General features: G+C 48.0%; 1 protein-coding gene across 17 annotated transcripts in view; it reads left to right on the top strand.

Moving 5' to 3' along the window:
• Nucleotides 1-12509, top strand: part of IKZF1 (IKAROS family zinc finger 1) — a 119475-nt gene that overhangs the window by 87828 nt on the left and 19138 nt on the right. For 13 of the 17 annotated variants that reach the window (XM_025290802.3, XM_025290796.3, XM_025290789.3 and 10 more), the window contains one exon: nt 6482-10965. The exons of 3 other annotated variants lie outside the window; for them this stretch is intronic. In XM_025290802.3, coding sequence (XP_025146587.1) covers nt 6482-7191 — 710 coding nt within the window. In that variant the 3' untranslated portion in view covers nt 7192-10965. Of the gene's footprint in view, nt 1-2507; nt 6020-6481; nt 10966-12509 lie in introns of those variants that run through there. One more of the 17 variants, XM_044946406.2, reaches the window with a different exon arrangement.

Genomic DNA, 12509 nt, shown 5'->3' with positions numbered 1-12509 from the left:
TCAACAGTCTGGGTTTGGTCTGTCCGTTTTGAAGGACTTTCTGAATGATGCCCCGTGGGAACCTGGGGAATGTGTGTTAGGAGAGAGGATGGTGCTAGAATGGAGTCAGTAGTTAGTGAGGCCTGGGGTGGGTGCTGACCTGCAGGAGGGAACAGGACCCAAGGGGAGGCCAGGTTCTTGGGTTCCAGCCTCTCTCCGACACTGAAGAAAAGGCTCCATTTAGAGGTTTTTTTGTAGGCCTGGAGTTGGGAGGGGTGATGGGAGGAAGGAATCAGTTAAAAAACACTTTTCAAAGAACCAGCCGGAGACAGAGTGTGGGGAGTCGCCCACAGGAGTGTGAGCCTTTAGACTGTGAGAAATGGGGAGGCCACTCACTTCCTGCGCGGAAGGGGTGAGGTGACTCAGAGCACTGACTTCTGGGGGTGGGATTTCAAGCGGCAGCAGGTGGGAGTGAGAGCAGGGCCCCCCACCCCTCCCAGGAGGCCGTGTGTGGTGGAGGGGGGATGGGGGCCCCCGTAACCAGGGGAGATGGAGCAGCAAGTGTGTCTGAGGATGGTTGGACCGTCATGGGCCCTGGGGAGCTGGGTACCACTTCCTTCTTCAGATCAGAAAACTGGAGGATGCCAAAAAAAAGTCAGTCATGTCCGACTCTTTGTGACCCCATGGACTGCATTGTCCATGGAATTCTCCAGGCCAGAACACTGGAGTGGGTAGCCTTTCCCTTCTCCGGGGGATCTTCCCAACCCATGGATCGAACCCAGGTCTTCCTCATTGCAGGCGGATTCTTTACCAGCTGAGCCACAGGGTGCCAAGGGCTTTGTGAATGGGTGTTTCAGCCCCTGTGGCTGATGGAGACTTCAGACCAAATTACCATCGGTGAAACTCTGCTGTAGCTACCTCCAGTGAGAGCACAGTTTAGGTGTTGTATTGAGATTTAGATAGTTTTTGTGTTGAAAAATATATATATATAAAGAATAAAAAAAAAAAACAGAACCCCTCTCTCTGATCAAACAAAACTAAGGTTAAAAGAAGTCCCTGGGGAGAGGTGGACCACACAGGAGAAGCGGGGTGGGGACCGAGGTAGAGGGCGCCAGAGTGGAGACTGGAAAGAGGGGCTCTGAGCCAGCAGTGTGCTCTGCTAGATGTTTCCCCAAGAGTTCGGTGCTTGGCAGTTTATTTCTAGAATAATGTCTCTTGCCCTCACATCAGCTTGATGGGGTTTTCATCAACGACTCCTCCCTTATCATGGTTTCTCCACACCAAAAATCAAAAAGGAAATGGACCTCTAAGACCTCTCTTTACCTCTAGAAGCTGAGTTTATCTTCTTATATAATTTCAGAAAGAGTGTGTAGGAACCCAGCTGTTACTGTACAAGCTGGCCCAGTAGTGGTGGGGTTGAAAGAGCGCCAAGTTTTCATTCAAGAGAGGCTCAGACCCAGCCCTCTTACTATCATGCTTGGTCACTGAGCCGTGTCCAACTCTTTGTAACCCCATGGACTGTAGCCTGCCAGGCTCCTCTGTCCATGGGATTCTCCAGGCAAGAATACTGGAGGGAGTTGCTGTTTCCTTCTCTAGGGGATTTCCCCAACCTGGGGATCAAACCTGCATCTCCTGTGTCTCCTGTATTGTAGGCAGATTCTTCCCCATTGAGCCTCTGGGGAAGACCCTTACTACCATTTGTATTTATTTTGAATGATCTCTTAATTGATCGGACTTTGCATGCAAGCAACTGTGTTCAAGAAGCTTCTGCAGGGGTTCTGTTTCCATATACTTTTCTGTGTTTGAGGAGGCCTGCCTGCTGCCTTTCTTCTTGAAGAACATTGTGACGAGTGAGGTTGGTCACTGTCTTTGTTCCCCCAGTCTAGAACTTTCTAGATTTTGCCATCATGACTGAAGGCAAGAGTTCCATTTTCTGTCTGAGTGCCTGAAGAGTTTTTTCTTTAATGTAAAAGTTGAATACAACCAGGTTGTGTCTTGCTGTTTTGCATTCTGAACAAAAATGTCCTGACATTTTAATCTGGGGATTCCCTTCTTTTCCATTTCTTGGAAATTCTCTTTTTTATGAATATGTATTTTGTTCCCTCTGTTATGATCTCTGTTCAGAGATACCAGTCGTCCTTTTATTGGAGAGTTTGTCTTCCATATCGGAGAAGGTGATGACACCCCAGTCCAGCACTCTTGCCTGGAGAATCCCAGGGATGGGGGAGCCTGGTGGGCTGCAGTCCATGGGGTCGCTGAGAGTCGGACATGACTGAGCGACTTCACTTTCACTTTTCACTTTCATGCATTGGAGAAGGAAATGGCAACCCACTCCAGTGTTCTTGCCTGGAGAATCCCAGGGACGGGGGAGCCTGGTGGGCTTCCATCTATGGGGTCGCACAGAGTCAGACATGACTGAAGCGACTTAGCAGCAGTCTCCCATATCTGTTAGCATTTCTATAAGTTGGTTTTTTTTTTTTGCCCTTTTCACATTTATTCACTGTTTCTATCTTGTGTTTTTCCTCTAGGTCGGTGATTCCATTTTCAGGAGTTTATGTTCTATTACTTGCTATTTCTAATCCCTGTATTATCTGTAAATAACACTGTTTGGACCTCATTTTGCTTCCTGAGATCTAAAATCTCCTTTTTCATCTTCTTGTGTTGTTCTAGCCTGCCATGTTTCAGTATCTTTTTAATTGAATTCATGTCACAAAGCAGTTATGAGATATTCTTCTCTTCCTTGAATTAGGCTTTTTCCAAGGATGGGCTTATTGTTCTATGTTTAACTTTCTTCCCTTATCTGGCTAGAAAATATATTCACAGTAACCATGACCTTTTCTTTTCATCTTGCTTATTTGACTTGGGCTGATAGAGCTTGACTGATGTCTGCTACGTTCTTCCCATTGTATCTGAGATGTGGTTTTTTTGTTTGTTTGTTTTTTTCTGAGCAAGCTCAGCTTTTCTCAATGCTGAAGGAATGCCAGAGATGAGGTTGGAGGAGTTCAAGGAAGGCAAAGTGCAGTCTTTGTTAAAAGACTTCCTCTCTGCCCTTTCTCCCTCATTCTGAGATTTGGTTAAATGCCCTAAATCAGTTATCACTGAACCTGGTTGGGAAGTATTTCTAGCTGCCCCAGGATGCTCTGGCCCTTGGGGTGTTTCCTCCCAGTGCACAGCATCGAGGACTTAACTCGCATCTCCCACCTAGTGAATCAACCTCAGCACTCACTCATCCAGTGTCACCTGGTCTCAATAGGAGAGGCTTCAACTGCTTTTTGATCAGAAGTGAAAAAAGACAGCTATTTGAATTGATTCTCTATGGATATGAGGATGTTAGGGAAACTGCTGAGGATTTTGTTGCTTCATAGTTAAGGTTTTATAAGTAAAATCAGCTGTCAAGCTTAGCCATGTATCTCATGCCAGAATTTTCTTTCCTTGATTTTTATAAATAAGTATTTCCTTAGACTATGTACCTTTCTTTAGCATTCTGCCAAAGTGAATGTTGTGGGATTTTCTTACTCTGTGGAGTATTAAGGGAAGAAAAATTCTGTGGGTGGTTTTAATATACCACGTGGGTCTTCCCCCTACATCCTTTGATTGTTGATACCCGGTTTTAAAGAACAGTTGCTCAGGAAAGCACAGAATGATGACTCTGGGAGAAACGGGATCATTACTGGGAAAGCACCATTTTGGGTGGAGCTATAAGCACTTTATATGTATCAGAATTGTGAAGCCCACTCCCTTCCCCACCCTGCCAGGCTTTAATGGAGTGATAGACCAGGCTAAAGGGATTCATTCTCCTTTGGGGTTAATGTAACCAGACATTTATCACCTCGATACAAAAATAGGGCGGAAAAAATCACATGGCTTCTGTATTGCTGTTCAGTTAACTTAATGGGGAGAAACACCACCTCTATGATCACTGCCACCCAACTTCCATAGAGATTCCAATATGTCCTGGTTCTGCAGAGGGTGTGGCTGGCCACAGACAAGTATCTGTGTGTCATGTAAGGGTCATGTATACCATTGTCAGGGCATGTGCCACTCCTGACTACCAGCAGATTGAGATGAAAGGGAGCCAGGCTGCTGTATGATACACTTCCCAACAAAGCAAGAAGCAGGACCTAAGGATGCTTTCTAGTCTGATGCAGCATACTTCTGGATAGCTATCACTGGCCTCAGATTTGTTAAGGATTGTTAGTAAGTCTAGGAACTCTGGAGCAGTTTACCCTTCTGTTGCTGGAACTGGCTTCAGGCCATGATGTCAGGTGTCAGTGTGGGAGGTGTGGGGGTCTTCACCATGATCGGTCTCGCCAGCCACCGTCAGCCATAACCTGGGCCCCTGGGCTGCCAGAGGCATCCTCACTTCTGCCTTCCACCAGTAGGGCTGCCCAGGTGGCATGAGTGGTAAAGAACCCAGCTGCCAGTGCAGGAGACATAAGAGATTCAACCCCTGGTTTGGGAAGATCCCCTAGAGGAGGGCTTGGCAACCCACTCCAGTATTCTTGCCTGGAGAATCCCATGGACAGAGGAACCTGACAGGCTCCAAGGCCATAACGTTGCACAGATCTGGATTCGACTGAAGCAATTTAGCACGCATGCACACACGTGATGGAGAAGGACCCTTCTTCCTTCAAAGCCTTCCAGCTTCCTTTGATATAGTCTTCCCCGGGTCTACCCTTCCCGTATATCTGCTCAGGGCTCTGGCTCCACTCACTCGTCCATCTCAGCTTCCTAGCTCCCTCTCCCCTTAGTTTCTTCTTGCTGCTCCCTGTGTGGGACACATATCACGGTCTGCAGCTGGTGCTTAGCAGCTGAAGGATGAACTACTCCATAGTTCCCAGACTTATTAATAATCCTTAAACAATCTGTGACATTAACCATCCAGAAATATGCCTCATCATACTAGAAAGCAGAATTAAGTCCCCATAGCAAACCTTCATTTTCCTTCACAGAACTTCTCAGACAGGAATGCGCCCTATATGACCCTGCACTAACATCTGTCTCCCCTGTGGGCTGTGAAGGATGTTACTTGTTGGCCATTCTGTCCCTCCTGTCTGGTCCAGGGTGGACACTCGGTGGACATGTGTTGAGAGAAGGAAAGAGAGTGAGGGTTGAAACGTAAACAGCTTAGACCTGCCTCTGAATGCCCCTCTGCCCATGACTTATTAACTAACCACCACAGAAAGGAAAGTGGATCAACAGACCTTAACAATGAGGCAGACCGTTCACTCATGAATTTGCTAATGAAGCCAAGGTTTCCTACTGAGCTTAGAACCTGAACATCAAGAAGGTGTTATCTTCAAGGATATTCATTTTATTTCTTTATGAAAACTTGTACTCAAAAGCTAATTACAAGAAGTCAAATCTTTTCTCAAATTTCCCCTTTCCAGGGGAAGCGAGCTCGCTGCCTCCTACCAACCATGATATTAGATCTTAGGCTTCTTGAGGCCAAACTCGCTGACAAGTCATTGACGGTAATTTCTTGCAAATCATTCCTGCTCAGTAATTGTTTGAAGGAACAAGTAAATGTCACCCCTGGAACTTGCTCCGTCTGCTCTCAACTTTCTACCAACTTTCCACCAAATAACTGCAGCACAGGCTCCTTGCTGCTAAGAACTGAGAAGCAGGCATGGAATTAAGAGGCCAGGGAAGATGTGGAGGCTGGTACATATGATGGTGCTTTTCACTCTCACGCAAGTCAGAGCCAGATTTTTGTTGTTGACAAGACTGATATCATTTCACTATGAAGAATATAAAGTTTCTGTATTTTTGATTAAGCTTTATTCTAGAGTATTATAGTTATGAACTTAAAATATATGATATATCACACATTGTTATAATCATATAACTGCTTGAATTAAATAGTGATGTTAACCAGCCATTGTGAATTACTTAGAACTCTATATGAAAACATATCATTTCAATATTAATTTTAAATTACATATAAAAATCTTTAGAGCTTCCCAGGTGGCGCTAGTGGTAAAGAGACATAAGAGAAATGTCAGGAGACATAAGAGAAATGGGTTCAATCTCTGGGTCAGGAAGATCCCCTGCAGGAGGGCACGGAAACCCACTCCAGTATTCTTGTCTGGAGAATCCCATGAACAGAGGAGGCTGGCAGTCTATAGTCCATAGGGTCGCAAAAACTCGGACACAACTGAAGTGATTAGCACACTCAGCGAACTCAAAATGTTTATTAACACCCAGAGTAAATACAAGTATTGGTTTGGTGTTTGAATATGTGCTGTTTAAATTGGCACACCATCCTTGGTTCACCTGTTCGTTTATTGATTTGTGTAGACAAATTGGTTTAAATGCCACCCCGAGGCAGGGCACCATGCCAGGTACAGGGCAGGCAGAGACGTGTCAGCTTTGCCCATTTTGCTGATGTCCACATTGTGTGTCTGCCCGAGATCGTTGCCCCCATGGGTGTAAATGTCAGCTGTTGCTGCCGGGCACAGAGGTAACCTGGGCCTCTCTGACTGTCACCCGCTTCCCACAGGGGACAAGTGCCTGTCGGAACTGCCCTACGACGGCAGTGCCAGCTACGAGAAGGAGAACGAGATGATGCAGACACATGTGATGGACCAGGCCATCAACAACGCCATCAGCTACCTGGGGGCCGAGTCCCTGCGCCCCCTGGTGCAGACACCCCCTGGCAGCTCCGACGTGGTCCCAGTGCTCAGCCCCATATACCAGCTCCACAAGCCGCACGCCGAGGGCCCCACGCGCTCCAACCACTCAGCCCAGGACGGCGCCGTGGAGAACCTGCTGCTGCTCTCAAAGGCCAAGTCCGTGTCCTCTGAGCGCGAGGCGTCCCCGAGCAACAGCTGCCAAGACTCCACGGACACCGAGAGCAACACGGAGGAGCAGCGGGGCGGCCTCATCTACCTGACCAACCACATCAACCCCCACGCGCGCAACGGCCTGTCCATCAAGGAGGAGCACGCGGCCTACGACGTGCTGCGCGCGGCCTCCGAGGGCCCCCCGGACGCGCTGCGCGTGATCGGCACGAGCGGGGAAGCCCTCAAGGTGTACAGGTGTGAACACTGCCGCGTGCTCTTCCTGGACCACGTCATGTACACCATCCACATGGGCTGCCACGGCTTCCGAGACCCCTTCGAGTGCAACATGTGCGGCTACCACAGCCAGGACCGCTACGAGTTCTCGTCCCACATCACGCGCGGGGAGCACCGCTTCCACATGAGCTAAACCTGGACTGCGGGAGCCCGCGGGAAGAGCATACGCGCCCTGCACGCACCCCTCGGCAGGCAGCCGGGGTTGGACTGGGCCGCTGTGCTTTGTCCTCTAGGTGGTACTTCGTTTTGTTCTGAGTTGGTTGATTTGCTTTTGAAAACAGGACGTTTTTCTTGTTAGAAACGGGGTTCCATTTACAGCCCCTGGAATGCTCTCTTACTAGACGATTCTGTAGACCGCAGGCTGAAATCCCCTCCCCTGTTGCTTCCTAGAAATCGCCAGCCTCCAAGTGATAGGTCATGTTCGGAGAGAATTGTATCAAAACAGGCGGAAGCCCGGAAAGGAATGAGCTGGTTCCGTGCTGAGCGTGGTTTCGCGCACCAGATGGGGTTTGCAGGGTCCCGGGAGCCCTGCGCACAGCCCCTGCGCTGTGGCCGTGACTGTGACCCTGGGGTGAAATGCCCTCCTCTCAGGGCCGGTAACTGCATCCGGCACCGACAGGCCACAGGTTCCAAAGGAAGAAAATTATTCTGAGTCAAATTCTGCACACTGCTGGGAAAAGTAACTATTGGACAGAGGGTAGGGGAGGACTTGCAGAGCCTTTTGGATTCATTCTCCCTTTCCAAACTTTGTCATGACGTTGCCCAGCCCAGAAGCCTCCAGAGGCCTGTTGTCCCATGGAATGAACTCTATTTCCGTGGGGCACCTGGGCCCACTGTTCTCTGCTCTCTCATCTCCTAAGGGCCCCCAGAGTCTATCACTACATTGTTAACACCAGCCCTGAAATTTAGACGTTAATTCTTTTTGAAATGTTCAGATGATAAAATCCCTCAGAAACCAAACCTGTATTCTAAATTCCACACTCATGTCTGGTTCTGTTCTCCTTCCTGCCCGGTTCCGCCTGTGACCAGAAGCCTATTTTCCCGCAGAAAGTCTGTCCTAAACTTCATTTAATGTTGTGTTTGTAGCTCCAAGCAGGGGTTCTTATTGTGGGTATAATTCTCTCCCTGCCTTCTGTGTATAGTATTCTCATTTTAATATCCATTAAAGGATTCAGAATGACCATTTTCAGGTCAGGGAAATTTGGCAGGTGAAGTCCAGAGGCTGCTGCTTACACACAGCACCTGTTGGTTTGAAATCACACTTTCAAACCATCTGACATGCTTTTCCTCCAAGGGCAGAGCTGCACCCTTGTGTCCACCTAGGCAGGGTGCACCTGTCTGACCGGGGGCATGTCCAGGATCATCTCGTCACCAGAACTCGAGGTCCAGCTGGACAGAGGGAGGAGGCCCTGGAGGTGAAGACTGCTCATGCCCTCAAAGGCCCACAGAGACGTCCATGGGTTCCAGTCCTAACCTGGAAAGCAATAGGATAGGTGCAAGCTATCGTTAAGAACATTCATCTCAACCACCTGGCAGGAAGGGCATACAGTTGCCAGTATTTTTCATCACCAAAAATGTGCAAGGAACATAAGGAAACAGCAAAAATTGTGCAAAGCATCTCTGCATTTCAGCCAACTCCAGAGATCCTGGGCTCAGCACTCTTGACATTTGGGGCTGGATACTGGGTTGCAGGGGATTTCCCCAGGCATCCTAGGCTGTTTAACAGCATGAGGTCAACCCCTGGGTTGGGAAGATCCCCTGGAGGAGGGAATGGCAACCCACTCCAGTATTCTTGCCTGGAGAATCCCATGGACAGAGGAGCCTGGTGGGCTACAGTCCATGTGGTCACAAAGAGTTGGACACAACTGAGTGACTATCATTTCACTGGTCACTTACCCAATAAGTGCCAGTAGACCCCCCCAGTTGACAACCAGAAATGTCCCTGGGAATAAAAAGGTGTCCCTAGTGGAGGACCACTGCTCTAATTGAATTGTAAGCCAATCAAGGGTATGGAAGCCTTCCAGAGATGAAAGCCCTGCCATGAATGTCCCCAGTCAGCAGTCTCGAGCGTGACTCCTGTTCCTTTGGATTTATTTTAATTCTCTCAATGAACTGTCCCACCTTCAGTCTTCAGAAGCTTACCTTCCCAAGTGCACTTGAATTTTGTGGAAAGGGTGGCAACCTAGCATCCCTGAGTCATGGGATTCTTTGCTTATGGAACTGTGTGATGTTTTGAACCTGGAAATAGGCAAACGTGTAGTAACTTGGTCAGTGACACGCTGAGGCACTGGGTGAGGGGCAGAGGGGGACTCTGGGCTGTGGACAGCATTCGTTCAACATGAAGTTAAAAGACAGACCCCGCTTATCCCCCTGCATGCATATTCAGGGTGAGAGACTGCTCATACGTCCAGTTTGCAGGCCAGTTTCATCTGCCACATCTGTTCCATGGGGCCCATTGGCTGGACAGAGCTATCTTTTCCCCTGTGGCTTCAGATGGACCTCAACCCACCACTGTAGATAGTGGCTGAGGAGTTGTTTTCCCCAGGACTTTCCCCTCCCTCTCTCCACCTTTTGTATCCAATATAACCTTATTTACACACCTTTTGTTGTGGTTTTCTAATGTAACACCATTTTTCTCTGAAAATATTGTATTTAAAGTAAGGTTTCATTAATGCCAACAAGTAATGAAATTATGCCTGAAAGATGGCCATGTTCTGTACCCAAAGCTGTTGACGTTTTCCTTCTAGCTGGTAAAAGTAGCATTTTGCATGACCTTACCCCGTTTCACTCTGTGGTTTGTTCGGCTACTGATGATGTGAGTGTGTGTCTCGGGGACAACTGTCGAGGCACTAGGCTTCATGCACTCTCGTTGTGTTGAAAATAAATATCAACCAAAGGAGGGGCACCAGGAGCAGGTGGGTTCCATTGATCGTGAGAAGTCCCTGCTTGGCATTCTGGCCCATCCCGGTCACCCAGCTCCCCTCCACTCAGAACACCTGGACCCTATTCCTCACCCAGGTCCTCCTGCATCACGTATCTTAGAGCGTGGGCTTGTCCTTGTAGAAAAGACATTACAAAGAATCATGTTACTATCGCTGTGTCACCCAAGGGCATGTCCCAGCGCCTAGCATTTCAGATACCAGCACGTTTCACTGCCAGTTTAGAATCAACCAAAAATGAGATCTCAGACTCTTCATCAAGAAAGACAGCTATCTCTCAATGCAATGTGAGTTCTTCTTCTTCTTTTTTTTTTTTTTTTTCTATTTTTGTGCCTTTCCTTGTTTTGTTTTCAGTGGAACCTTCTTAGCATCGTCTTTTTGCCAAAGCAAAAGCAAGATGCCATGGACTGCTGTAGGCCAGTCGTGAAGTAAATCTATTTCTCTCGTGCACTTATGTTCCAGCAATAATGAAGGGGCAGCGCTACTCGGAATCCAGATCTCTCTCCTTCAATTGAGTGTTTTTTTTTGTTTTACTTTAAAAGAAACCAAAATTAGACTTATTTAAGATATACAGACATCAGAAATTAAAGGAAAAACAAGCACATATGCTGTTGGTGCCATAGCATTCACTGTGAACAAGTGTGACCAGAAATGAATATGCAATCTTGTTTCCAATACTTTCTAATACACTTTTTTACAATGTTGTGTGTGGTGACTGTTCAGGGTTCAGTTTATGTGTATCTATCTAATACATCTTTAGGTCTGCCGCTGCCATTCTGGCAGATACTTGTACAGGACTGTAAATGAGAAAATGCAGTTGTATTTCCAATCTGCCTCTATGATGATGTTAAATTATTTCTGTTTTGCTGTGAACAGGGGCGTGGCCTTGGAGGAATAGAGTATCCTTTTGTACACATTTTCAAATGCTTACTCTGTGGTGATAGAACTAATAAATGCAGTGAATACTCTGTCTGCCCCATGCTGTGAAGCCCACGCTGGTCTTGAGAGAATCGCCGTGCAGACCTGCCACCTGCTACAGACTCCCTCTAGGTCGGAGGAGGAAGACGGGCTTGGGGGCGGGTGCAAGACAAGGTGGGATCATCTGTGATCATATGCATTCGCCGTTGCTGCCGGTGCATCAGTTCACTTCGGCAGGCTGAGCACCTCCTGTTCAAGCTATGCTGGGCTTGGAGTACTTGTGGGTTGGAGGGTGAGTGGAGGTCGTGGGCAATATGACACACATTCCCCAGCTCTTCTTAGAGCAGTGCTTAATGCCATGTGCAGCGATGGGCGGCAGAGGAGGAGCACAGAGGCAAGTGCTGACCACAGTGGCCACCCTGGGGGCAGTCTCCCTGCTGAGCTGCATGTTTAGGGCAGGGCGCGCAGGGCTGGGAGGTCTCAACTCTGTCTGTCACAGACGCGCACTGCTCGAGACGCTCGGTGGTTAAAACCCTCTGGCCCTTTGGGAGAACCAGCCAGACACGGTGTGGGCTCAAATCTAGTAAATAAGATGAAGTGATCAAGTTTACACGGTTCAACATTTGATCCAAATGGGGTGAAACTTGAATGAAATCCACAGACTGTTCAGTTTCACATCAGGCTTTGGCATCAGGGGTTTTTCATAAGTGTCAGTGGCGGGGCAGCATCCTTCAAAGAAGTTTTCAGCACCCTTAAGTTACTGCACTGAATGAACGCATGGCTTAGAGAGAGATAATGACACAACCATTGCCAGATCCGCTGTTTCACAGTTACACTGAGAAGTGGTCATGGGTTCAAGAAATAAAGGGTGTCTGCATTAACTCAGAAATGACCTAGGCTCAATTTAAGGCAGAAAAATGACTCCAAAGTGGTGGTGGTGGAGGGCTGGGTCTGTTTGTGAGAGTGAGGAATGTGTTTGTGTGCACCTTACCAAGGCTAATGAGTGTGTCTAGAAGCGGGCTTCTTTGGTGACTCAGATGGTAAAGAATCTGCCTGCAACACAGGAGACCTGGGTTCAATCCCTGGGTTGGGAAGATCCCTTGGAGAAGGAAATGGCAACCCAATCCAGTATTCTTTCCTGGAGAATTCCACAGACAGAGGAGCCTGGTGGGGGGTTGCAAAGAGTCAGACACAACTGAACGACCAACACTCAACTAGAAGAGATCTGAGGAGGGCAGTGGCCTGCCCTCATCTCTCAAGCTCATCGACTGAGCTTGGGAAGGGGTTGAGGAGCAATCCATCCTGGAACCCAGGACGTGGTAACAAGTGAGGGTGAAGTTCAAAACCCTCACTTTTAAGAGCATTCCACAGGATGATAGACTCCATTTCTTGGTTTTCACTACCTTTTATATTATTGAAGTCATGCTAAGAATGATTATCCTCAGCATCTTTTTGGTGCTGTAAGCCATTAAGCTTCCTCTGGTCCCCTTGCAAGCCCTCAGTGAGTCAGGGGTGCACTCACCCCATGTGCCCAACCTGGTGAGCCCCACTCTGGGAAGTCGGCCCTGGAGGGTGTTTCCTTCATGGTAATGAG

This window comes from Bubalus bubalis, chromosome 8, assembly GCF_019923935.1.
Source record: "Bubalus bubalis isolate 160015118507 breed Murrah chromosome 8, NDDB_SH_1, whole genome shotgun sequence".
Classification (NCBI taxonomy): Eukaryota; Metazoa; Chordata; class Mammalia; order Artiodactyla; family Bovidae; genus Bubalus; species Bubalus bubalis.
This window is presented reverse-complemented; position numbering and strand designations above follow the sequence as displayed.